The sequence below is a fragment of the Pelecanus crispus genome, chromosome 20, assembly GCF_030463565.1.
Source record: "Pelecanus crispus isolate bPelCri1 chromosome 20, bPelCri1.pri, whole genome shotgun sequence".
Lineage (NCBI taxonomy): Eukaryota > Metazoa > Chordata > Aves > Pelecaniformes > Pelecanidae > Pelecanus > Pelecanus crispus.
Window position 1 is genome coordinate 5,957,332 of NC_134662.1, and position 24,467 is coordinate 5,981,798.

At 46.3% G+C, this 24,467-nt stretch overlaps 3 protein-coding genes across 4 annotated transcripts; 1 reads left to right on the forward strand and 2 right to left on the reverse strand.

Annotated features, from left to right (window-relative positions):
* Positions 1–268: 268 nt before the first annotated feature.
* On the reverse strand, positions 269–11,465 carry NWD1 (NACHT and WD repeat domain containing 1). Its single transcript, XM_075723862.1, is given in 11 exon segments — positions 269–558; positions 1,067–1,189; positions 1,887–2,086; positions 2,088–2,211; positions 2,214–2,429; positions 2,779–2,895; positions 3,338–3,535; positions 4,121–4,285; positions 4,586–5,540; positions 10,130–10,184; positions 11,395–11,465. Coding segments are annotated over 11 exon segments (2,514 nt in total).
* A 1,398-nt stretch (positions 11,466–12,863) lies between these two features.
* Positions 12,864–20,133, reverse strand: TMEM38A (transmembrane protein 38A). Of its 2 annotated transcripts, XM_075723634.1 has the most exons (7): positions 20,010–20,048; positions 17,548–17,626; positions 17,039–17,195; positions 16,272–16,456; positions 15,553–15,640; positions 15,320–15,437; positions 12,864–15,010 (listed from the first exon to the last, which is right to left on the reverse strand). In XM_075723634.1, exons 3-7 carry the CDS (start codon positions 17,182–17,184, stop codon positions 14,789–14,791), a joined length of 759 nt encoding a protein of 252 aa, XP_075579749.1. In that variant the 5' UTR covers positions 17,185–17,195; positions 17,548–17,626; positions 20,010–20,048; the 3' UTR covers positions 12,864–14,788. The 2 variants fall into 2 exon arrangements, with proteins under 2 accessions (XP_075579749.1, XP_075579748.1); XM_075723633.1 differs by lacking the exon at positions 17,548–17,626 and having other exon boundaries at positions 20,010–20,133.
* A 330-nt stretch (positions 20,134–20,463) lies between these two features.
* SMIM7 (small integral membrane protein 7) lies at positions 20,464–23,637 on the forward strand. The gene is made up of 5 exons (XM_075723585.1): positions 20,464–20,489; positions 20,592–20,633; positions 20,731–20,783; positions 21,503–21,593; positions 22,178–23,637. Exons 1-5 carry the CDS (start codon positions 20,464–20,466, stop codon positions 22,191–22,193), a joined length of 228 nt encoding a protein of 75 aa, XP_075579700.1. The 3' UTR covers positions 22,194–23,637.
* The last annotated feature ends 830 nt before the right edge of the window (positions 23,638–24,467 follow it).

Here is a 24,467-nt window from a genome sequence, read left to right on the forward strand (position 1 = left end):
GATGGATACAGGGTGGGTTTGGGGTTAGGGGTTTGGGGTTGTTCTGGGTTTTTTCCTCTTATTTCCCTTTCTGAAGTGGTCATTACTATGGTACGCAGCAGCAGTAGCGTTGTGCCGAGGTATCGGTAGACTCCCCATAACTGCAGCGAGGGCATTTTCAGCAATGTTTAATATTGTAATTCTGAGACTAAAGCAAAACCATAGAAAGAGAAACCCTCAAGCTCAATCCTGGGCGTTTATGCTGGTTTATCCTACTTATCTTTGCTTTTTACACCACTGAACAGATTTGAGAGAGCTTGCTGGTATGAATCCGGCTCCCAGAAGAATTTCCTTGGTTGTATTGTTGCTTGCTTGAGTTTCCCCTGTCTGTCTTTCTGGATTTTACCGTCCACATTGCCACAGTGTTCTGGAGTGGGTTATACCGAGGAGGGGTGGTCTTAGGACAGTGAAACTTCTCAGGAATTATATATCCAGCTTTTGTTATTGCAACAAATCCATCTGCGGTTGGTACAATTCTGTTAGCAGCTGTGTGTACGCACCACACAGCCAGCGAGGCACCTGCGGAAACCAAGCTCAGAATAAAGCATTTACTGTGTAGTAGGACTGGACTTAAAATATGCCGCTTCCCTCAAATGGTCCCTTGTCACCAGACAATTTGAACTCAGTAGAACTGGGTCATGTGAAGAGCAAGGAGGAGAGGGGAGAAAATAAGCCATGCTGTGCTGCTTGTTTCTCCTTAGAGCATTATGGATGATTTGCATAACAGGAACTTGCAGAAACCTTTCTTGCTTTGCCCTTAAACTTGCTGCTGATATTTGAACCCAGAATATTTTTCTCTGCTATGTGCTGGAATACTCCAACTGTAGTCTTGGAATTGCAGCTTCCAGCCACAATGCTAACACGCTGCCTCTGGAGTTGGTATTCTAGCCTCTTCTGATACTTGCACAAACTGTTGCTGTGCGGCATGCTTCCCTTCCTACAACGTGAAGGGTGCTCCAAGCCTGTTTAATAGAGGAAGGAGTACAGACTTGCTCGTGGTCACTAGCATTTCACAGTGACTCCCCACTTGCAGCATCCCGGACTGTAATGGCCTGATCCGGAGCCCCAGTGTACGAGTATTTATCATCTTTTGAGAAGCAAGCACAGCAAATGCCTTTCAGGAATGGATGGTTAGGGTTAGATTGTTATGCTGGTAAATACAGGTTGAAGTGAAGATGTCTTGGAGTATTTGGTGGTTATTCAATGCTTAAGAATAGAGGTAATAAATAAAGACTTTCACAAGAGTGATCCTGGAAGGAGGATGGGAGGTATCACAGAGCCCCTAGCTTGTGAAGCACTCTATAGCTGTGCAGGAAAGAGCCTAGCGCGTCTGTACAAGAGCCTGTTATTCCCCCTATGGAAAGGAGTAGCTCAGATGTGGCCGTGGTGTCTTGTCAGGTGAAAGAGTAATGGCATTGATCCAGCCTCCACCAGCATTTCCTCCCCCGCACTGGATTCTCCTCGGCTGGCCCAATTTACCCCTTCTGTTGCTGTTGTTAACTTGTGAAGTCTCATTCTCTTCACCAATTTGTGTCACCTAGCGTACACCAGCTAAATGAGCAGTAATAAGCTGTAGATAAATAACTCCTATGACTTACGTTTAGTGTCAGAGTGGTGTTAACAGCACTCACTCAGACAGCATCGACACCTCGATAGCGTATCTAGGATGTAAGGATGCTTTAAAGTCAGACCGAGATGCTGAGAACAGCTGCCTGTCAGCCTGAACAGCTACGTTCAGGGTTTGGGTATTCTGGAGAGCTGGGAATCCTGTCAGTTGGATCTTCCCTGACAGCTCAGGGCAGTAATCAACTATTGACAGTCTTACCACTGTAGTACCTTATAATTGCGCATCTCATGTTCCTGCTGATAGAACTCCAAGTCCCAGAGGCACTGCGGGGCATCTTCAGATCCACTGAGTACCCGCTGCTCTCCGTGACTGCTGTCCAAGCAGGAGAGCTGCCTTCTGTGACCTTCCAAAGGAAACACTCGGGCCCCAGGGCAGTCGTAAAGGAGTAAGTCCCCACTAGTCATGCCACAGAGCACTCTAATCTGCAAGGACAGCCGCTCTGGAAATCAGAGAGCCGGGGATCTGAGTTTTAAAGGTGTAGGCGGACCTGTCGATCGCTGGGCATGGATCTGCAGGGATAATATCCAGCACAGGGACTAAATCACCCATGCTGTGGCAAGCTGCTTTTCCTGCTTGTTGATTGCCATGTCGTTGACTGGTTTCTGTGACTCTGGAGGTGGGATGCATGCTACGTCCTGCCTGGAGTTCTGTGGAAAGACGAGGACTGTTCCAGATACAAGCCCTGTGAAAAGGAGCTGGTTTTGCTCAGCTATTTCTAGGCATCTCACTCGGGCAGAGGTGCCCAGTGTGTCACACACTTCACCTGTGAAAGAAGGAAATCAGCAGGACTGTTCTTACTCCAACTGCACGTGAATGTCTTCCCTCAGATGGGGCTCATGATTGGCTGATTTATTTGTGAAATAAGCTCTCCAAGCCTGAAACAAAACATAAAGTCAAAGGATAACATCCTAATTACTAGAAGGCAAAACATTGCCTTCTTACTCTAAAACAAATGTTTGAAGCACCTGGAGCCATTCAGCCCGCTTGCTTCCTTTGCTCTGAAAGATGCCTAATTAGATCCTGCACCTTTTGGACTGTACCGGCTGTTTACCTCTTTCTTTGGCAAGAGATGGTGCTCCAGATGTTGTGTGTTCCATCTGGCTCCTGCTCACGCCCAGGAAGGATGTGCAGCATCTCAAAAACTTCCATATTGCAGACAAGCATTGAGCCATCCTGGGAACCTGCCACCAGCAGCCGGTAATCAGAACTGAGTGCCATCACTGTGACACCTGCCACGAGACAGAAAGAGGAAGGGCTGTTCTTGGTACCGCAGACAGGAAAGAGTCATTTTGAGGTTGCTAATATGCTGTGTTTCCCCAACTGGAATGCCCCTGTACTGTCTGAACCCCGTAGTCTGTGCCAAGAGCACGATTAGGTTCCCTCAGACGTTATCTAGGTCAGTGTGTGCTTTTGTTGTCCTGACGACAAAATGACCCACTTTATCCTCATTTGTTGAGGCAGTTGCGAATGGGACTGGTGCATGACTGAGCACAAAGGCCAATGGACCTTCATCCTGCCTTTGTGCAAGCTCACAGGCAAAACTATTTCTACAGAAATAGATGTTCTCTCCTTCTTGCTCTGTTTGTTTATTATGTTTCTTGGATCTCATTCATAACAGATGGATGATTAGATCTATTCTTGGGCTGTATCTGTCCCCAGGACTAATCCTACCTTTGAGGAATCCGGCGAGCGTTGCGTGTAGGGGCCTGCCAGGCGGCTGGAGAAATCCGCACAGGGGGACGAGGACAGGACAGGGACAGACGCTGCACCAGCTTAGACACTGCCAGGACAGCTTCCCGATGACCTCTGGGTGGGAAGGCATGAAAAAAAGAAGCCTGGCCAACACTTCTGTGTATATTATACTCGCTTCTAAGAGGAGAGAGACAAAAAAGCGTTTTAGAACATGGCTGTGTTGGGCCTGAGAGAGCTACAATAGTTGTATTTTATGTGATGTACTATATGTAATGAACTGAGCTGGCCTTATCTGGCCAGGCACTTGAATAATATAAGGACGGCTACAGTGTAAAACATGGGCAAATGTAACGGCGTGGCAGGATTTTTCCCCTGAGGGAGGAGTGGGTATTCTGAGGAGAAGACAGAGCAGCACTAGCAGCACTGTGTACTCTGTCCTCTAGTTAGCTTTAAAGCTTGCAAGGGAATCCAGATAGCTAAGAGGTGCTTCTACTAGACGTGGGGCAACAGGCGCTTTGGTTGTGGTAAACTGCTCTAATCAAATAGAGAAAATGTCTGTTGGCAAAAAAGAAACCTCAGCTTCCCATACAGAGGCCCTACCAGGACAAGGCATTTATGAGTCTTTTGATGGATCCCGGGACAGAGAATTTTGTCACCGGTTGTAATTCCTCAGAAAAGTACTTCTACTTGGAAAGGAAAATTCCAATTCTTTCTTCTGGTCAACATTTGCGTCACACTCTGTCACTCTGACATAGCTGTTACCTTCAGGGCTGTGCGTGCTGCTGACTGCAGGCTTCGAAAGGAGACGTGTGTCCTGCGCAAGGTGTAGTTCTGGACAGCTGATGCATTCAGCACACATGGCAAAGTCATCAACAACACTCTCCACTCCAGAGGCCATTATTTTACAGCTGATCCAGTTCATATTCCCTGCAGAAAGAAATACTATTAGAGCAGAGAACATCATCCCTGAGAATGCACAGTTATCTTGAAAAGACTGAGATAAAAAAATGCTTTTTTGGGGGAGGAGGGGTTAGAAGTATTAACAGTATTAACAGCCACTAGCAGTGGAACTAGGATGCGTTTCCTAGCGTGACTTTTCCAGTCTCTCATACAGACGGTGCATGGTGTCCTGGGTTGTGCTGGCACTCGCTCGTTCTGCAGGTGCAGTGTAAGGTGCCCATTTTCTGGCCTCATGGAAGGCCAGCTTGAAGAGCAGGGCTTGCCCACCTCTAGGCAAGCCCTGACAGAAATAGGCCCGTTGGGCTGGGCTTAGCCGTCGTCTGCCTGATGCTAAGAGCATCTCTAGCATCTCCTCACCTTCCTGACAGGTTAAGGGTCCTACTTCAAAGTCTGCTTCAGCTTCAGGCACAGTGTGTCGGAGAGCTTTCAGAGTATCAGGCTCTGCTGTGGAAATGGAAACGATGATGTGGACATTTGGAGGGCAGTCTGTAGGGTGCCAGTGAAATCTGTGAGCACCATCAGCAGGAAGTAATCTCTCCACAGAGTCAAGGAACACCACCAGGGTCTGTGTGCCGCAATGGGAGACAGCGGGGAGGAGTTCACTGAGGAACAAGGCTAAATCGCTGCAAGCCTGTTTGCTCTGGGTTGGAGGTGGTGGCGAATCAAATGCTAAACACGCTTGGAGACGAATGTCCCTCAGCAGGCTGTGAATGGCAGAACTGAGCTGGGATGTCCCCAGCAAACGAAGCACGACTACGGTGTCTTGCCTTGAAACAGCTTGCACCCGCTCAGATAGTTTGCGTGTCACAGCTGTTTTTCCACAGCCTGGTGGCCCACAAAGGATGAGGGCTGTGTGGGTTTTATCATTGTTCTGCCTAGTACAGTGAAAAATGTTATCCAATAAATTCTGTCTCCCACAGAAAAATCTGCAGTTCTTCAGGCACAGAGCTGTGTGGTGGCCCAGCTCCTGCAGAAGTTGCCCTGGCTCCTCACTGATCTGTCCTTGGTATCGAAGATTCTCTAAAACCTGGGGATTAGTGACAGCAGTGAACTGCTCACAGAGTTGTTTCAGGTATTTGTTATTCTTGCGCTGAGGGTTCCCAGAGTCTTTACTGTATGCCAGTGTGTGTACTTCGAGGTGTTTGGGGTCATGGCTTGCAATTTTTGCTTTAAGGTTGCGGAGCAGCTGTTTTGTGGAGGGTCTCTCTTTCTGTAGCCATGTCTGTATGGAAGGATTTGTGCAGCACACCAGAAGTTAGGAATTTGGAGCTGGGTTTTTACTTTGTCTATGTGTCATGTTAGACCTTACAGCAAAAATGCAGTTTGTGTTGCTGTGATCTAATGGGTATTTAGTTTCATATAGATGACATTATGGTTAAGTCTTGTAAAACCGTGGTTTCCAGATATTTGCAGGCTTGCGCGCACGTTACTACATTACCAACGTGAGTGCATTTTCAAGGTTCTATACTGGCTTGTCATGCTGTGTTTTTATTTGCTAATATGAAAACTCTGGATCTGGACATTTTGGATTACATAGTTACAGAATATAATACAGCAGCATCGATCCAGAAAAATATATTTCTTATATCTTGCTGCGGCAAATCCTCCATCGTATTTTAAGAGCACTCAGCCACACTGTTGGCCATCTCGGCAGTGATAAATAGCCACAATAAAAGGCAATTCTACCCACAGGGAATCTTTTCATACAGAGTCAAGTCTGTGAAATTTTTATGGCTGCTTCCCCTGCTGTGCTTTTTACAAGAGAGATTACCACTTTCTAGAAAAATCTTTGTGACACCTTTTAAGTGACATATTCACTGAATTAAATAAAACAACAAATGAGGTAAATTTAAGATAAATTAAAAAGACAAAGCAAGTAGGAGAAAAGGTAAGCACATATATGCACACAAACACAAGCATGAGTGCTCACTCCCAGCGCCCACGTGTATGCACCCTCTCCTGTTCACTGATACACAGGTCTTATATTCCTGGATACTTTTCACACCTGCAAAATTAAAAGATGCAGGGAATATAAAGGACATTTTTCTCCTTACATATGTTTTAGCATATGAGATTATACTTTCTTCAAAACTGGAATATTCTCTCCCTGAAATTATGTAAACGTTCATGTCACTACATGATTGTGTGATAAAGTAGTACAAGAGGGAATGCTAAAATTAGGACAGGGAATGGCTGTATCTGCAGCTTTCCTTGGGACTGTTCTAAGTGAAAAGTGATCGCTAATGAAGTCTGTGCCAGCATCAGATGAGAAAAGGGCTCCCTTAGGTTAGGAATTATCATGCCTGCACTGCTCTCCAACAGGGAGCGAGCACTCTCAGCGTAATACCCCTGGAATAATTCATTAGCTCTCAGCAGGGTTGCAGTAGTTACGGGAAATCCTTGTATCATTTTACACTCCGCCCACATGAATTCCAAACTTTACAGTGAGAGAGTGGGTTTAACTTATAACCCTGTCTTTTGGTGACAATCCAGTCACGTCACATCCTTCATCCTAAAACTGTTCCTGAAAATACATGAGGTCTGCCACAACTTGGACAGGTGTTGTAGGTAAAATCTTAACACTAGCTGTGTCCTTATATGCCCACTAATTTCAGACTGTCTGCAGTTCTCAGACATTCCTTCCAGAAACTGCAGCTGTAACCGTTCCTGTAAATGCTGACCTATCTGCTTAGGCTGGAAACACCTCACTGTCCAAGCAGCATATTCACCACGTTATCTCCTACTGGAGGAGATGCTGCAGGATTTTTGTTCTTTGGAAGGCACTTTTTGTGGAATTGAGAGCCCATCTAAGCCTGTTTTCTATTTAAAAATGGAGACAGTGTGAATGATTTTCAGAAGAAGGGGAAACTGAGTTTTGTAATTCCTGAAAATCTGAGTCATTGCTACCCACTGCCAGTTACCACTTCAGGAGCTCAGTCTGGCAACTGTGCCCCAGTAGGCAGAGGAAGCGGGAAATATTTGGGTATCGTCCAAGAAGAGAAGTTCTTAGCAAATATTTCTTGCTGTTAGAGCGGTGGATGGGAATCAAATGTGCGTTGCCCAGGGTTTCGAGAGAGCCTGCGAGCTTTGCTGGTTGTGTGCAGGCAGGCATTGCGCTGCACTGAGCTGCTATTGCACAGTAGTGCCTAGGCTGAATTTGGCTTCACTGCGAACGCCACTAGTTCTGGAACAAATGCAGAATTCTGCCATCTCTGATGTGTTCTAAGTGCAAATTGGGTGGAACAGAATAAAGCTGTATATAAAATGCAGCAGATTACAGACCACTTCACTTTCAAATGAAGCTGCAAGCTTACAGCTTCTCTGCTAAGCACAGCAGTCTCACCACATTGTAACGCTTTGCAGGCTCTAGCAGAGTGAGCGCCTGATGCATTCAGCAGCTTCAGGACTTTTCAGCTTATTTACCTGAAAATACTGAGCTGATGAAGATTCAGACCAGGCTGGAAAGGAAGAGGAACCATCTTCCCACAGAGAAGATCCTGGCCTGTATCTGGGCTGAAGCTCATGCTGCTATCTGGACTCCCTGAGTGCTCTTCAGCAGAGACTGCTCGTTAGAGAGGAGATGGCTAATGGCAATGAACAGCAGTCAGTAGTGCCTCTCTCCAGAAAGCTGGCTTTCTCCTTCTTTTAAGGAAAGCCTGGGAAAATTTCAGCTACTTTGACAGGGACAGTAGGAGATGGTTGACTGTCTGCACTGAGATGCTGTGAAACTTCACTGCATCCTGGAGCGATCCTTCTGTATTTGAAGAGGACAGATATCTCTATAGCAACCGGTGTTTGTCACTTGGGTAGGATCCCCAGGGTCTCTTTCTAAGGCACTAAATGTGCTCCCTATCAGGTGCTGTACACCTGAGGTCCCTTTGTTTGCTACCCGTGACTATTTTAGAAATACTCACCTGTGTATTTTAGCGTCAGGTAAGCCTACCGGTACTAGTATCATTTATGGTTCGGGCACTCTCAGCCATTTAAAGTAGGTTTCTTGATACCCAGGGAGTATGCCTTTGCCCTGATGCTATTTGCCTTCTGTCAAGCTGTGCAAGAGTGAATTTACTAAAAGGCGTTTAAACTGTGCACGATAAATATTTACTGCTTTATAGCTGCGTTTGGATTGGAGTACCATCCCCAAAAGAGCAGCATGTGGGAAAAGGTAGAAAGAAAACTTCAATAATTTACAAGCTCAAAGGCAGGAAACTGCAGCTGTCAACAGAGAACAAGTGGAGCAGTAACATCTTTGTCCAAATGCCCTTGGAATGCACGGGGAGAGAAGGTAACCGGTGCAGCTGTCTCGGCAGAGGCCCTACCGGAATGGGTATATCCACCTCACGCTCACAGAGCACGCTTTTCAGTGTCTTTCTTCCATGCTGGTCTGTGTTCCAGTATCCACAGCATGTTGGTATTTCAGTTTGTTTCAATATGGGTTTCTGTATTTGTTCATTATAGCTTTTCCCATAAGAAATGCTGCTTTCTCAGCATCCTGTGGAAACAGAGATGGTGCTATACCAGGCAAGCAGATTCGCTCACTCAGAACCAGTTTCTGCTTCCCCATTTTCTCAAAGGAGACCACAGTCTATAATTTCTGTGGTGCTCTGCCTTTTCCAAGAAACTGAACTGAGCATGTCAGAGAAAACCAGTATCAGCCAGAGTAGCTGCTGTGGTTTTTCTGTTTCTCTCATGAAATGAGATTTAAGAGGTTGGTGTCTATCCTTGTCTGTACTCCCCCTGTATCCCTCTGGCATACAGAGGAATAATTAAAGAAAAATTAGTAATCTGTGTTTATGGGTTCCTTTTGCAGACAATACTTGGTTAATCTCCACAGTCATCTAGCCAAATAAGAAGAGATTAACTGACATCCTAATCTATCATAAATCAAACAGGCAGGGAGATGAAGCGTCTTACCTTAAGAGACAAACATTGCAGAGAGCCTGCATTAGGGTTTAGCCTACATTAGTCTAAATCTAATTTAAGCCAACATTAGGACTCTGAAGTCATGGATTTTTAGACTGTTCTTCAAGGCACTGCAATCTGTGACGTGCTATATGCATCTCACACTGCATTTACCTGTCACTATTACTGATTCTTGACACTAACGAATCAAAGAAAATTAGCTCACTCACTGATTCAAGCAGTTGGTTGCAGTGGGACCAGAAGTCCCCAACTAGCAGATCTTTTTTTGGAAAGTCAAGATCTGCCAGCTCGACTGAGAAGCATCAGGGGCTGGGATAATTGGAAAAGCAGCAGCTTGCTTTCTGCAGGAATGCAGCGTGTGTGTTACGGTTTCTGGTGAGCTTTCTGTAATTTGCAGATCAAAACCAAACAAAATCAACCAGCCAACCAAATCTTTTCCAGGCACATTCTGGATTTCCTCAGGCTATAAAAATGTTCAAGCCTCTAAACATAACAGACCTGTTTTCCTGCATTCCGCATCTATAGCCTACCTGTACCCTAAAGCTAAGAAGAAATCACTGTCTCGCAGTGATTCTTCCTAAAAGGTTACATTCATGAGCTCTCTGAAAAACTTCCTCCCCAAATTCTCTTTTGGAACATAAAGAAAACAGATAAGAGTCATGATAGAAAATATTAGAAATGGTACTTTTTCTAGGGATAATGTGTGAAAAGATGCAAATGCACAAGTGTAAAAGAGAGACCAGACTCGAAGATATTCATGAACGTTGATCTTAGCACTATCAACATCTCCTTTGTGTCAGAAATGTCATCACAGAGCTGAAGTGAGTAGCAACTGTGAGTCACGATGGCAGCGTAGGCTCTGGCATGATAGGGAACTTGTTTTCTCACCGTCTGTCTGTTCCATGAGCCATCATCCCCCAACAGCTTGCTCACAGACTGCTGCCTTTACAGACCACATGAGAGCAGGATTAAATTCTTAGCCGGGAGGTAATTTTGTGGGTGTTTACCAAGTAAGAACCGCACTGTTGGTGTCTGATGAAATCCAAACCCCTTTAATTGGCCTTCCCTTACTGTGGATGGGCAGTAAATCTTTCATAGATGTATATTCTGATTTCTCATTATTTCAGCAAAGAACTAAAATATCTTGAGAGAAAAAGCCTTGCTGCAGCAAAAAGCTGGGTATCTAAGGCTGTAGGAAATGCATGCCATACCAGCCTTACCTTCCATGTAATCATCAGTCTTGGGTCTCACAGTAGCCAGTTAGGTTCTTTAAAGAATAGCACAAGAACCGTAAAGCAGACAGTTCTAGCTAAGGGCCCAAATAAAGAGGTGCTACTGTGAAATGCATAGAGCTGTAATTTTTAATGCTTCTATGTCTCCTGTGTGCTATTCGGACCAACACTCTCAGCACTGACCTGTAAAGCACCGTACAGCCGTGAAATAGGCTGCAGGAAGAAGCAGCAGGCATGTGGCAGCTAATCACCTGGCAAGTGTTAAAAGGAACGACTTCTGCTCAGGAGAGGGCCCAGGTGGCATCCACCTTTATCTTCTGGCTCTTTCCGCTTAGCTGGATGATATAATTTGGTTACTCTTTGGACAAAACGTGGAAGAATGTACATGCTGTCATTAATAATGAAAGGAAAAGGAGAAAACAAGAACACCGGTTGCTCTAGGTTGGTGCTCTGTTGTATTGGCTTTGCCCTTTCTCACATAAGCTCTTCAGTATAGACATTCTTTCCTTTGTTCTCCCTTTTTTTTTTTTTTTAACTTCAGTTCATTTGCTGTATAGAATTATCAATGTTTTCTGTAAAATTACCTTTTTTTTTTTTTTCTACAAACACAGTAAGGGCTGTAGAGCTTTCCCTATCTGTGAAGCTGATCTGCAACGATGAAAAAGCTGCAGACACTGGGTTTGGCTCGCTCTCTGTAACAGAGAAGGGAAACCTGTCAATCAACAAGAAATGCTGAGAGCAGCAACGGAAACACTTTGCTTTTTCCATCAGGCAACCAGGGCCTCTTTGAGGATTAAACCTATTGCTAAATTTAGCTACATCTCACTAGAGTTAGTATCAGGAGTTATCAGATCAGAACATCTTTGGAGGGAATGACGTCTGTCCCATGGAAGTCTAAGCCCTGGCATGCTTCTCTCCTACCCCGTGCTGCAGCGGAGTTTGGAGCCGGGAATGTTCTGCACAGCCAGCACGGCATGGGACTCTGGAGACATCGTGGGGTTTTTCAAAGCACTTGAAACACCTACTCTCATCAGCCTGCTCTTGTTTATTGTTCCGTCCAGGTCCTGAGCAAAATTTGTTCGTAACACTGAAATGGATGTCATGGGAGAGGAGAATGTTTCATGTGGTTTAACCATTCTAGTGCTTTTTTCTGGAGGTTTTTTTTAATATGCATAAGGCTTGCACTGACCCTCTTTTCCATCAGCTGGGTCATACAGAGACTTCAAATCCCACACTCCAGTGCAACTTGTATTCTCAACTGCTTTGATAAATTAAGGAGTATTAATAAACATTTTAAAAGAGTTAGATCTGGGGGGAGACAAGTGAAACCCTTCAGAAAATAAATAGCCCTTTGCAGGTCCTCATTTAGTAAGGCAGGCAGATCGACTGCGTTGTGTTTTCCTCATTGCTCCCATCTGTGCCATGGAAGCAAGTTACTCCAATGCCCAGCTACCATTTTCATTCTGGTTGGAGCAGAGTCTTAAGGAAGAAGTGTATCTACAGGTAAATTAGGGCTTCAGAAGTGTAGGAGCATCCCTGTAGAACCCTGTGTCCCTGCAGGAATGCTTAAAATACACTGCTTTTTGAAGGATCCGTCTTTGCTTCTTGGGATGAAGTACACTTGTCTGGAATTGTACCAAAGACTACCAGCACTGAGCCATGGAAATTCTAAGAAAGGTTCAATCTCTCTCACTGTGAAAGGCTTCACTAAATGAAACTTGTGACTCTTCTTTATGGCAGTTGTCTTCTCAATACTAATCCCATTCCAGATAAGGTACTTTGAAGGTGTACAGAGCTTTAATTTTAACATCTCTTGGATTATTTCTCCTCTCTGTTCTTTGTTAGCAGCTGTGATTTGAGTCAGTCCAAAAGACTTTGAAGAGCAACGTCTCTGGCATGTAGAAAGCAGCAGCTAACAGTACCATGCTAAATAAATATTCACACTCATTCAAAGCATTTTGATTTTTTTCACTTTTAAATAGCAATACTGAAACTCCACATAAACTTGCTAGAATTGTGTGTGTGGGTGTATGTGCATGTTTATATTTACCTGTCCCAGGTGAATGTCCTCCTTCCTCTTACAGTGACAAAAAGAAAGGCAGATTCAACTGGTATGAACACCAAAGGAAGTTAGTTTCCTTACTTCCCTTCCAGAAATCTCAAGGTCTGCTTGGACGACAACACTCCAAATACAACAAAAGCAATGCACCTTTTACCACGTTATTTCTGTTTATAACGTGCTCAGGCACACTTGTAGGACATACCAAAGTTTGATCTCTCTCTTCAGTCAGAATCATTTTGTCATCGGGCCAAGGAGACTTTAAGTAGATCAAGGAGCCTGTGGCTGCCGAGGCTGGCGAGAGTAAAAGAAACACACGTATTTCCTCAACTGCCGGTGGACAATCAGAGTCACTTCACAATTTTTATTTGTTGACTGCTTTTATAAAACAAAATTCCCCTTGAATCAGACATCTCATAAAACATTTATAGTCTTGTGCATGCTAGTGATACATTGTGTTTCAGTAGACCAGCATCTGCAAAACCAGACAGTTGAGTTGTCAGGTAGAATTCCTGTTTTCTACTGAAAGGGAGGGAAACTCACAAAATTAAGGCACTGTCAAAACCCAAGCCCACAAATCATTTGCCCTTTTGTACTGGCTTTCATCTGGTTGCATACAAGAAAATTTTTTTTAATTAACCATCAGTCTCAGTTTTGAACAGGGACACCAAAAAAAACCCCATGCTTTTCTTAAATCCTCCTATTTATATTCCCAGTTGCAAGATGACAGCAGCAAACATCTTATTGCTAGGGATGGCAAAATGCTGCCTAACTGAAAGCCCAGTGCTACCTCCCCATGCGTGCCGTTTTCACCACGGTGATCCCAGCCCTTGGCGATTAAAAAAAACCTCAGAACGAGTTCTGGTCTTTTGGGTGCAATGCTTACAATGACACTTTTAAGAACAAAATCAGTTATAAGAACAGCTTAAAACTAGTCTAAAAGCCAGTATTCACTAAGCAGAACATGAACGGACGGACAGACTCCTCCCTGAGCCATGCAAGGCATTTCATATTCTTCTTCACTCATTGGGCACAAGCTGCTTTCACAGACCAGTAGTTTGGCTGACAGGGACCTACAAAGGATAATCGATATCTTCAGCTGGTGTGCTTTAACAGTCCTTTAAAGTAGTTTTAATCAGCTGGTGTGAAATCCACTTCTTCAGCCTCTACATCTTAATTTAAGAATATAGGAAATGTTCCTTCCTGCATCCAGTGAGAGTGTTCAGGCTGTCCTTTAGCACACCAAAATCACTGCTTCGAGCACAAAGCAGCACGTAGCTGTGGGCTTAGGACCATGCGTGGAAGTATCCAATTCTCTCTATAAAGACGCAACATTTTAAAAAAGCCAGTTTCAGGTCTATGAATTAGGTGCCCTGGCAATTATAAATAAATAGTAATAAATACTTATTTACACTCACACAGCCTTTTTGTATCCCCCAGGATTACAAACAAACCAGAACCATGCTTCTTCCCTAGTTAAATATGATCAGGTTTGAGGTGGGACACACTATTATCAACAACGTGCAGCAACGCTACACAACAGTTTAGAATAATAACAGTACCGATACGTAGCACTTGGAGCATTTCACAGCTTCAAAGCTCTTGCAAACACAGACTTAGTTAAGAAAGTGACAGTGTTCTATCCATTAAGAATCAGAGGGAACTTAGGTGAGAGAAATGGAGTTCAGCTAGACACCAGAGTCGACATCCTTACTGCATATAAAATGTCACATTAATTGGAAATATGGCAGACGTGGGAGCTAGGAGAAATTAGATCAGGCTCATATGAGACCATTTAATTTCCTTGAGTATGAAATCTAATTTCCACATTGATGGTGTCTAAACATTTTGTCATTTTGGTACACATCAAAAAGGTCAATGAAAACTCAAAGGAACTTAGGAGCTGCAGGAGCACAAACCATTACCTCCATTCATAAATGAACACAGTGAAAGATTTTACATCAATTGAAAATGCTGCATTGTAATTGCTGAGAGCTTGGGAACTGGCACCCACTTATCATCCTGGCACGAATCTACAAATCCCTGAAAATATTATCAGAGTAGAGACAGAGACCAAGAAGCAAGCAGCAGCACAGAGAACACAAATGAAATTCAGGGACCCGCCTGGCAGTGTCTTGGCTTCCACCTCTCCTCTGCAGTCAGAGAGGAGGACTGGAGGATAAAGGAGGTCACAGGTGGCTTTGAGACTCAGCTCTGGAAGAATTTGCTTGGCCTGTTTACTGCGTGGTTGCTTTTTTATTCAGCTTTTTTTGCTTTCCGTTTCCTTGTGCCTTCATTTAGCTCCTCTTTTGACTTTGCAGGAGGCGGCGGAGGATGGGAAACCTCATGGGAGGCCCCATGCTGATTGTGATGATGACTACTGTGTCCACTGGAAACATAGCCAAAGAAAACTGGGCAGATGAAGCTTTCCACCGGAGCAAAAGGTGAGGCGTGAGAGTGAGTGGCCGTCATGAAAACCTGCCGTGCAACAGTGAATAGTTAAAGATCACAAACACCAGCTACAAAATACGAACTAGTAAGGAGCATTCCACTTACCCCAGATAAATGTCCCTATTGCTACATGGCTCAAGGCTGTATCACAAGGATCTTCTACCATATTGCCTATATGATGGAGAATTTAGCCTATAATCTCCCGAGCAGCTCCTCCCTGGTATGTACAGCCAATGCCTTCAGTAGTGGCTTAGGAAGGTGAACACCCCTAGCTTAAGTCTGTACCCTTTCTCTGGTACTGCAGATTTGTTAGCAGCAAACCTGCTGTAAACTTACCTTGCAAATTATCATGAACATGGTGAAAAAGAAGATGAGGTTGGCTTCAGAGATAGGGAGCCAGCGAGTTTGTTGCAGAGTGAAGAGGATTGTGCCATACAGACTAGCCTTTGTAGGGCTAGAAGAGAAATAAAGAAGTTTTCCAGGAGGTTTGCATCGTTTGCATGCAGTCCCGAATGGTTCTTTACATTCCGTTTTTGGTCTGACAGAGAATTTACAGGCTACCTACTTACAAGGACATACGAAGAATTTCGTTTGTTTCTGGCTTCCAGATCCCACGCAGCAGTTGCTCGAAGTTAGACATCAAGGCAACACCAGAACCTGTGAAAGAGTAAACGTGAACAGAACCGCCACCCCAAAAGAGAGCTCTGCTGTCTTTTCTAGATCCCCAAGGGATAAGGATAACCTAAGGGGAACAAAAGGTTCATGACATTCTTCCCAAATTTAAAGGAAGTTAGCCTAAAACAACAGAGCAGGGCAAATGCTTTCTAGACCTTCTATAAAGCGTGTCCTGATGCAGGGAAAGGGCATTTGCCTGCTCCATTTACTGATGCTCAAATGCTTGCTCCAAACAAAAGCTAAAGGAAAACCGACTGGGCTGTTTCAACACCGATAGAACCCCCCTGAAAAGATACGGGCGAGGCCAGAGACAGTAGAACACAGGAGAAAGAAGAATTCCTGAATTCTACACCCATATTTCATAGTCACTCCAGTTCTTCATGCCTCCATTAAAGTTAGATGATGACTCAACTGACAACTGTTCTGCGAGTACGAATAAATACGCGTGTTCTGGGGAACTTGATTGACTGAAGCCAGCTGACCACATCCGCTAGCCAGCCTGCTGGTCAGTGCTCCGTGATGTGGTCACCTTAAGCTTCCCTCACAGATCCTCCCGTCCCTCCCCACAGGGCTGGGTGCCTCCCCGCTGTGTTAAGAGCATCTCGTGTCTCACCTTTGACCCATCCAGTAGCCATCATAATGAACCACCCGTGGTGGTAACGGTGATGAGCATGGTGGACCCCAGCTGCAATTTTGCGAACTCTGACCACCTCCTTCATTGCCACAAAGATGAGCTTCACAGGCAGAAAGCTAACGCACTTGTAGAAGAGGTTCATGGGACAGAAGAATATCAAATACCTGGAACAAAACCACAAAGAATTTAAGGACCCATTTGTTTGTCCTGATCTGGGATGTACAGCGAGGATTAAGAGTACTGCGGTGTTAGCCTGAATTATGTCGGGGAGAAGGAAATGCTGGTTCTGTCACGCAGAAGCTCATACGCCCCATACGCACCAAGGAAATTAAACTCGGAGTAACCGTGGTTAATTTGCACACATTTCACTAACACTATGAAGAAAATGCCCCCAAATCTTCAGCGCATGCCACTCCTCTATGTGGTATCAGCACAGCGCAGGCTGCTTTTGCGGTTTGGTCGCAGTTCAGCTGCAGCAGCTATGAATAGAAATGCCCGGCGATTGGACTGGACCCAGCCCGTGTAATCAAAGCATTAGACAACTGGTCAGAGCAACTGGCAACTAGATCTAGGAATACAAAAGACTCAAAGACTACCTCACCCCACCTCTTCTTTCTCCAGTTAATCCAAGCAAGATAACACACGCGTGTCACACAAACAGAATACCTCCCTTCACACCGGGTGGTTTTGTACACAGTCAGCGGTGTCTCATGCTTAATAAATTAGGTGAAGTGCGAAGGACTCACCAGACTGCTGTGGCCAGGATGACACTGGAGTTATTACTGAAGTAAGCAATAGGTGGTTCTCCAAGTAGCAGATCAGCAAGTATGTAACTTCCAAAGCAGTGCAGCATAGCGCAAAGCCAGGAGGCAAAAGGGCTCTTACGAGACATCTCCACGGCTCCTGTGAAACAAATTCTAAATGAGAAGATGGATTCAGCAAATAAGCAGAAGCTTCAAGACCCTCTAAGAAAGAGGATTGCAGTGCATGTTCTCCAACAAAATAAGTCAAAGAAAAGTGCTTGTAAAACAAAGTACAAAAATGTATATTCTGTGAAACCCGAACAAGTACCAGGTATTGTCAAGAAATGCTATGTGTGATCACAGCTTGCAGGCCCCCCATAAGGTTTCAAATGAACTGAGTCATTAGAAGTTCATCTCCTGTATTTGCTGCTACTTACTGCAATCAGAAAGAACAATTTTTCCCTTGAAATCAATGTCTTTTTACAGTCTAAAAATAAAATGCATACTAGTACCATTCTCTCCATTGCTTCAACCTAGGTGCCCTCTAGAATTCATGAACAATCTGTTCAGCTCTTTCATTCATAAGATAACCTGTAAAAATAGAACAGTAATTCTTAATCTTTATTTGAAAGAAGAGGATTTGAGGATTCTTCCCTGCTCCTGTACTAGTTTGGAAATGCCCTTTGAAAATACAGCTAGATATTAACACAGTGTTACTATTTGGTAATACATTATGGTCTCCACCCACAACCTTCTATTGCCTTTTTTTCATTCCTCTAGCCTTTTCATCCACCTCTGTACTTCTTCAAGGAAGTCTCTCAAGAACATCAATTCTGTAAGATTGTTTCATCCCCTTAAACTGCTCCGGAGTTCTTTGTGCAGCGTTTCAGATACCAAACTCTGTTCAGTAGGCCAGTAACAGGCAGTCGAAAGAGAGAATGCTAAAATGTTACGTCAACCTTACCAACAGTGGCCTACCGTAAAGAGCAGTAAGTGAATCAGCATATGCTGAAACTATGACCGCTCATACTCCCCCATCCTCAAAAGACATTTGAACCAGGTGGAAACACAGTAGAAGCGAGATAGCTGCAACAGCCGTGACATGAAGCTGCTTCTATAGGAACCTGAAGTTTAGCTTAAGGCTTAAATTTAGTATCGCCTGTTTTTCTTTGGCTCCATGGAGCCATGCTGTCCAGACACTGATCTTCAGCACTGGAGCTGTGCGATGAAGCAGCATAGGAATCTAGTGAAAAGTACACCCCAGCCTTATCCAGTCCAAGTGGATTACTGGGCTTACATATTTTTAAAAGCTATTTTCATAAGGGTTGCCTGTTAACCGTGCAGGACTTAATGCTGCAAGACAGCTGTAAGTGATCAGGCCTTGAAAACCCAGCACTTCTGTTTACATGGAGTTTAAATAGAACAGTATGTAGATTGTACAGCACAGAGATCGCACAACCGGAGGATTTAAAAACCATACCAAAGCATGGGGGGTGGGGGGGTTTTCTCCTCAGTCATCGGGCAGTTACACTGAAACTGTTCAAAACGGGGCATGAAGAGTGCGCACACTATCAAAAATACGCAGAGAAGGTGGCATTTGGAAGATACCAAGGCACGGTCAGACTGCAACAGCGCAGAAAGTGAAAGCTAAGATGAAGATATATCGATCTTTACAAGATAAGCCCAGGAGAACAAACAAAGCAAGGTCAGTTAGGGTGCCTGAGAACAGGTTACAGCATGGTCTGGAAGGTGGGGAAAAACCAAGGTTTTACTTACAGCCTTTTTGTATATAAATAGGAGGAGAGTATTGTCACAAAAATAGAAAAGCCAAGCAACTGGACAGAAATGTAACGCTGAGTCCTGGGATAGCAGCAAAGAAGCGACTGAACTTAAATACTTCAATGTGGTTGGAATCCAATCTTAAATAAAATGCGAGATTAATTTTCAAAATCAGAGTGGCTAGTTCTCGGGGTTTCTTTTCTGCTTTGTATTTATAGAGTCATAGAATCATTTAGGTTGGAAAAGCCCTTTAAGATCATCCAGTCCAACCATTAACCTACACTACCAAGTCCACTCTAAGCCAATCAAGGGTAGGCCAGACTGAACCATGTCCCCAAGTGCCACCTCTGCCCGGTTTTTGAACGCTTCCAGGGATGGGGACTCCACCACCTCTCTGGGCAGCCTGTTCCAATGCTTGACCACCCTTTCTGTAAAGAAATTTTTCCTAATTTCCAACCTGAACCTCCCCTGGCGCAGCTTGAGCCCATTTCCTCTCGTCCTATCGCTAACTACGTGGGAGAAGAGCCCAACACCCACCCCACTACACCCTCCTGTCAGGCAGTTGTAGAGAGCGATCAGGTCTCCCCTCAGCCTCCTCTTCTCCAGGCTGAACACCCCCAGCTCCCTCAGCCGCTCCCCGCCAGCCCTGTGCTCCACACCCTTCCCCAGCTCCGCTGCCCTTCCCTGGACACGCTCCAGCACCCCAATGTCCTCCTTGTGCTGAGGGGCCCAAAACTGGGCACAGCATTCCAGGTGCGGCCTCACCAGCGCCGAGCACAGGGGCACAATCACCTCCCTGCTCCTGCTGGCCACACTGCTCCTGACACAAGCCAGGATGCTCTTGGCCACCTTAGCCACCTGGGCACACTGCTGGCTCATGTCCAGCCGCTGTCGACCAGCACCCCCAGGTCCGTTTCGGCCAGGCAGCTCGCAGCCGCTCCTCGCCACAGACGCGTGTGCCAGAGCCCCTGAACAAAGCCAGGCTCGGAGCCCCGCGGCTGCGCACGGCGACAGCGGGCAGCTGCGGGGCGGGCGGCGTTACCGGTTCACGCACAAAAATGCCGGGTTTGTGCCTGAGAAACCGCGGCGGGAGCCTCGCCGCGCTTCCCCCGACACGCCCCGTGCCACTCACCGCCCTCACGGCCCGGGTCCCGCCCTGACTGGCGGGGCCCCCGCCCCAGCGGGCCGCACTCACCGGGCTCGTACTTGAGGTAGAGGACGGAGACGATGAAGTAGGCCGCGTCGAAGAGCGGGAAGACGGGCAGGGCGGCGAAGGCGGCCGCCAGCTCCCCGAGCTGCAGGGCCTCCGCCAGCTCCATGGCGCCGCGGCAGCGGGCAGCGCCGCCCGCCCTCCGCCCCGGCCCCGGCCCCGGCCCCGGCCCCGGCCCCGGCCCCGGCCCCGCCTCCGGAGGGACGTCCCGGGGCGCGGCCTCGCGTCGGAGGCGGCTGTGGCGGCGGCGGGAGGCGGGAGGCGTGAGCGGCGCAGCCCAGCCCAGCCCAGCCCAGGCCCCCGCGCTTCCCCCTCCCGCCGCCGCGGCCGGACGGTGCCGGGACCCGCAGCCCCCCCGCCCCTTCTCCCCCCGGCCCCGCCGCCGCCCCCAGGGCGCAGGCGCCGCGCAGCGCCCGCCCTTTCCGCTTCCGCCACCGCCATGATCGGGGATCTGCTGCTCTGCGGGTAGCGGGGCCGGGGGCCTGGGGCCTGGGGCCGGGGGCGGCCCGGGGGCGGGGGCGGCCCGGGGCGGCCGTGCCTGACGCGCCTTCTCTGTCTCTCCCGTAGGACGCTGCTGATGAACGCCGGCGCCGTGCTCAACTTCAGGCTGTGAGCGGGCGGGGAGGGAGGGAGGGAGGGAGGGAGGGAGGCGGCGGGTGGGGGGGGTCTCGCCCTCGCTGATGCCGCCCCCCTCGCTGTCCCGCAGGAGGAAGAGAGGCACGGAGGGCTTCGGCGAGGAGTCCAGGGAGCCCACGACCGGTAACGATGGGGACCCGGGAGCCTGGGAGGGGGCCGGGCCGCGCCGCTGCCCCGGGCGGCCTCTGCTCAGAGCTCCCCGAGCACAGGGACGGGCGTTTTCCAAAGGAAATCCGTGGTGAAAGCGTTTTCAAGGCACCAAAGGACAAGTTTAACCCCATTCTGTGTGGATGGGAATGACTCTGTGCTTGGAACAACTGGTTTACCAAATTACAACCTAAAACTTGGCTCCGTTATGTTTACGTACAGGCATGACAAACCCAACTGTTTAGCCCAAATTGGTGATTTGAGAAGAAATACAAAAATGTGCGCTTTTTTCGGCATTTTTGAATGTAGGTGCCTGTGCTACAGAGGTAACGCCCTGCTTCCAGCCCGATTCCCATTTTAGCTGTATGCGCCCACACCGCTCCTTTCTGTCTCCGCTCGCTGCTCCAAGGCGGCAGGAGGGCTGGGAACTACAACCAAGGGCTGGCCTTCCCTTTTTCATAGCGTGACCCCTCTTATCATTTATTGTTTATTTTCCCATGTGCCCTTAGTAGGGATGCACTGAACGTAGCATGGATCATTTACCTAAAACCTGACACTTTCATTTTTTTGTTCTCTGACCTTTTTGGGTTTTTTCTGCATCAGAGTTACTTATGTTTTTCAGGCAGTGTTGAAAATGTGACTTGTCAGTGTATTAGGTATTTTTTACGTCAGAGGTTTCTTCTCCTGATTTTTAGGTGATAATATCAGAGAGTTTTTGCTGAGTCTCAGATATTTTCGAATCTTCATTGCCTTGTGGAATGTCTTCATGATGTTCTGCATGATTGTGTAAGTAACGCTGTGCAGCATCTTGTCATTTGTTTATAGGCAGTCATATCTGTTGGGATTTTTCTTGCACGTATACTTCTTTTCAGATCTCTTTCTCTCCCACTCTGTTGTTCCATAATTCCTTTTCATTTCACTTCACTTTCAATCTTCAGAGAGACCTTGGTTGACCTCACAGTTCTTTGCTAATGTGGGCACCTGTAGTGCATGAAAACCGTCTCTGCCAGCATGCGAGTCCTTTAGCCTTAGATCCAGCATTCTTTGGTGTGGGTTACTTAGATAAAACATCACTTGGGTCAGCATTTCAGTTTAACTTTTGGGATGTTTTTCATTTTAGCAGGGGGGAAAAAACCAAGTAATAGAATGGAATCAGCCTTGAGAATAAGCCTCTAGAAGCAGGTTTTAGTTCTGATAGGCAGGCTAGCAGGCTGTTTTCCTTTCACTTACATAGCTATATGGTCTGATGTATGGGGGAGCAAAATCCATCTCCAGATGCGCACTAGCATTCTGCGTTGGAATGGCATCGGCCTGACTGTTAGCAGTTGCACCCGGTTCTCATCAACCTTTTTTTCTGTTGCGTCCACTAGGTTATTTGGATCTTGAAAGTCATCCACAAACATGCCCGTTAACTTGGAAGAGACTTTTGGCTGGAAACATAACTTTTCTGTAAAGTAAAATATTATAATGCTTTCAAAATACAGCCCTGGGATTGCGGCCTGTTCTTCGGTACAAGCTCCTAACGCGCTCAAGGGATGGGGCGCGTTCATCGTCTTCAGCCAGTCGTGTAATAATCCGGTGCATGCTGGTTCGCTTGCTGCCGGGGGCATTGAGCCTTTAGGCCCCTGAACCAAAATCTTCAAAGTCAAATCATTTCAACTTTACTGAAGTAAAGAGAACTTGAAATTGTTTTGCTAGGCTTAGAGTGCGGTGCAGGGTAGCATTGCAGCATGACTGAAGACCAGAGTCTTAAAACTCTGCACCGTTAGTCGCTCCTGGCTCCCGATGTGTCTGCTAGTGTCACCATCGTCTAGGTTACCTGGAAGTCGCGCGTCTTGATTCTCATTTTTATAAAGAGCAAAGTATTGGTGTAACTCCTCGCTATTCCATTAAGTTTTGTTGGGCAAATAGAAACGGATGATTAAGAAAAATTGGATTCTCATCTTCCCGCTGTTTTTGCAACAAAACGCTTTTTAAATTAAAATTTCAAAGATGAGATTTTTTTTTTTTTCTAAGCAATATGTAAGGGATTTTGAATAGGAAAAACAGCAACAATAATTCTGTAAGCCAATCCTAAGGAGTAATTTTGGAATAATCTTGGGTTTGGTTGAATGAAGTTGTTCTATTAAAGAGTAAAATATACGTATTTGATGCCGTGTTCATTCTGTTACAGGAAAAATCAATTCAGTATTGGTGCATTTTGAGAAATTTTAACTGGTCTTGTAATTGTGTCTGTCATCTTGTGTTGTTTTTATTTATGTTAAGTTAGCTGCTTTGACCGGCAACTTTTCCTCAGCATCACTGGGATAATTTAAGAGAGTGTGCAGTGCTGGGTGTCTTTTAAATCAAACTAAACTATTATTTGAGCTCCCTCAGCTTCAGTTTCTTTAGCTGACTGTTGAGAAGGAAAGAATTGTTTAAATCATTTAATAATAATCATTTAAATGATTCTGAGGCTCAGGTTTTAGCGAATACCTTGAATTTTATCTGGATGGGGTCGGGGAGTTGGGCACTTGCAGCAATTTTCTCATGTCATGTCTTTTGCATTACCTGAAGTTTTTATGCTTTCTTTTGGGGAAGGATAGTTTGAGGAAAGACGCTTTGCTGTAAATGAACACAGAAAAAGGATTCTTCAAGTGTGGCTTGTCATGGCATCCAAACAAAATCCAGTGCTTTATATAGTTCTTGGAAAACATTTTCTCCCTGATACTTGTTAAACCAAGTCCTTCCCTGAAACGTGAAGGGAAGGGGTGGAAATGGCCGTCGCCGTCTGCGCGTGACCCGCTAGAGAGCCCCGGGCTCAGCACTGCAGCGCTTGGGCTCGGTTTTGAACTCGGGGGGGGGGGGGGGCGTTAATTCTTACTCGGAAAAATGGTTGATCGCGTGCAGAACTGACATTCTGCTTTCTGAGCAACACTTGGAATACGGTGAATACAAGAAATCGAAGATGATCAAGCTCTACTGGTAAAGAAACACAGACGATTTTATCACTCCATATAGATCATGTGGCTTAATAGCGTGCTGTCGCCTTCAGATTTCAGTTGTTCAAAAGAATAAAAGTTGTCATTCAGCTCCTAAGCTCCTCCTTAATACTTTGGAAAGCTTCAACGCCGGGCTGATGGCTTACCCGGTGTGGTGCAGGACGCGTTTTGCTGTGGGTTTGTTGTGCAGCTGCTCTCGTACCGAGCCCGTTTCTGTATTGTAAGCTGCTGGAAACCTGACTTGCTTTTTAATTGTGGTTTCTCCTGAATCGAGGAGGACAAGGGAGAAGGTAAATACGTCTTTATGAAGAACTATCTGTTCAGTTTTTGTAGGAGTAGTACTTTCCAGATTAACAGCTGGAAGTTTGTAATTGCTGCCTCACCCCTTCTGAAAATAATAAAAATACGGAGTTCTGGCGCTTGGCAAAAACTTTTCGTCATCGCCATTTTTTCCAGAGCACGTCTGGCCTTCTCACAAGTAAAAGGACGGCGTTACCTCCCCGCCAGCCTGCGGGGGGGCAGGCGGGGCTGCCTCGGGCCTGTCGCCCCGAGCGGCCATGCTCTGTCCCCGCGGGGGTCGGTCCCGTCGGGCGGCCGGGGGCAGCGCTGGCGGCAGGGCCCTCGGGGGCCGGCCCTGGGCCGGGCGCCGCGCTCGCCCCTCGCCCCTCTCCCCTGCGGG

Coding starts and splice junctions, on each gene's coding strand:
- SMIM7 (XM_075723585.1), top strand. CDS start 20,464: ATGATCGGGGATCTGCTGCTCTGCGG. Junction 20,490..20,591: donor GGGGATCTGCTGCTCTGCGG/GTAGCGGGGCCG, acceptor TCTCTCCCGTAG/GACGCTGCTGATGAACGCCG. Junction 20,784..21,502: donor GTCCAGGGAGCCCACGACCG/GTAACGATGGGG, acceptor CCTGATTTTTAG/GTGATAATATCAGAGAGTTT.
- TMEM38A (XM_075723633.1), bottom strand. CDS start 20,133: ATGGAGCTGGCGGAGGCCCTGCAGCTCGGGGAGCTGGCGGCCGCCTTC. Junction 15,438..15,552: donor GAAATTCTTCGTATGTCCTT/GTAAGTAGGTAG, acceptor TTTCTCTTCTAG/CCCTACAAAGGCTAGTCTGT. Junction 15,011..15,319: donor TGTTCATGATAATTTGCAAG/GTAAGTTTACAG, acceptor GTTGCACGGCAG/GTTTTCATGACGGCCACTCA.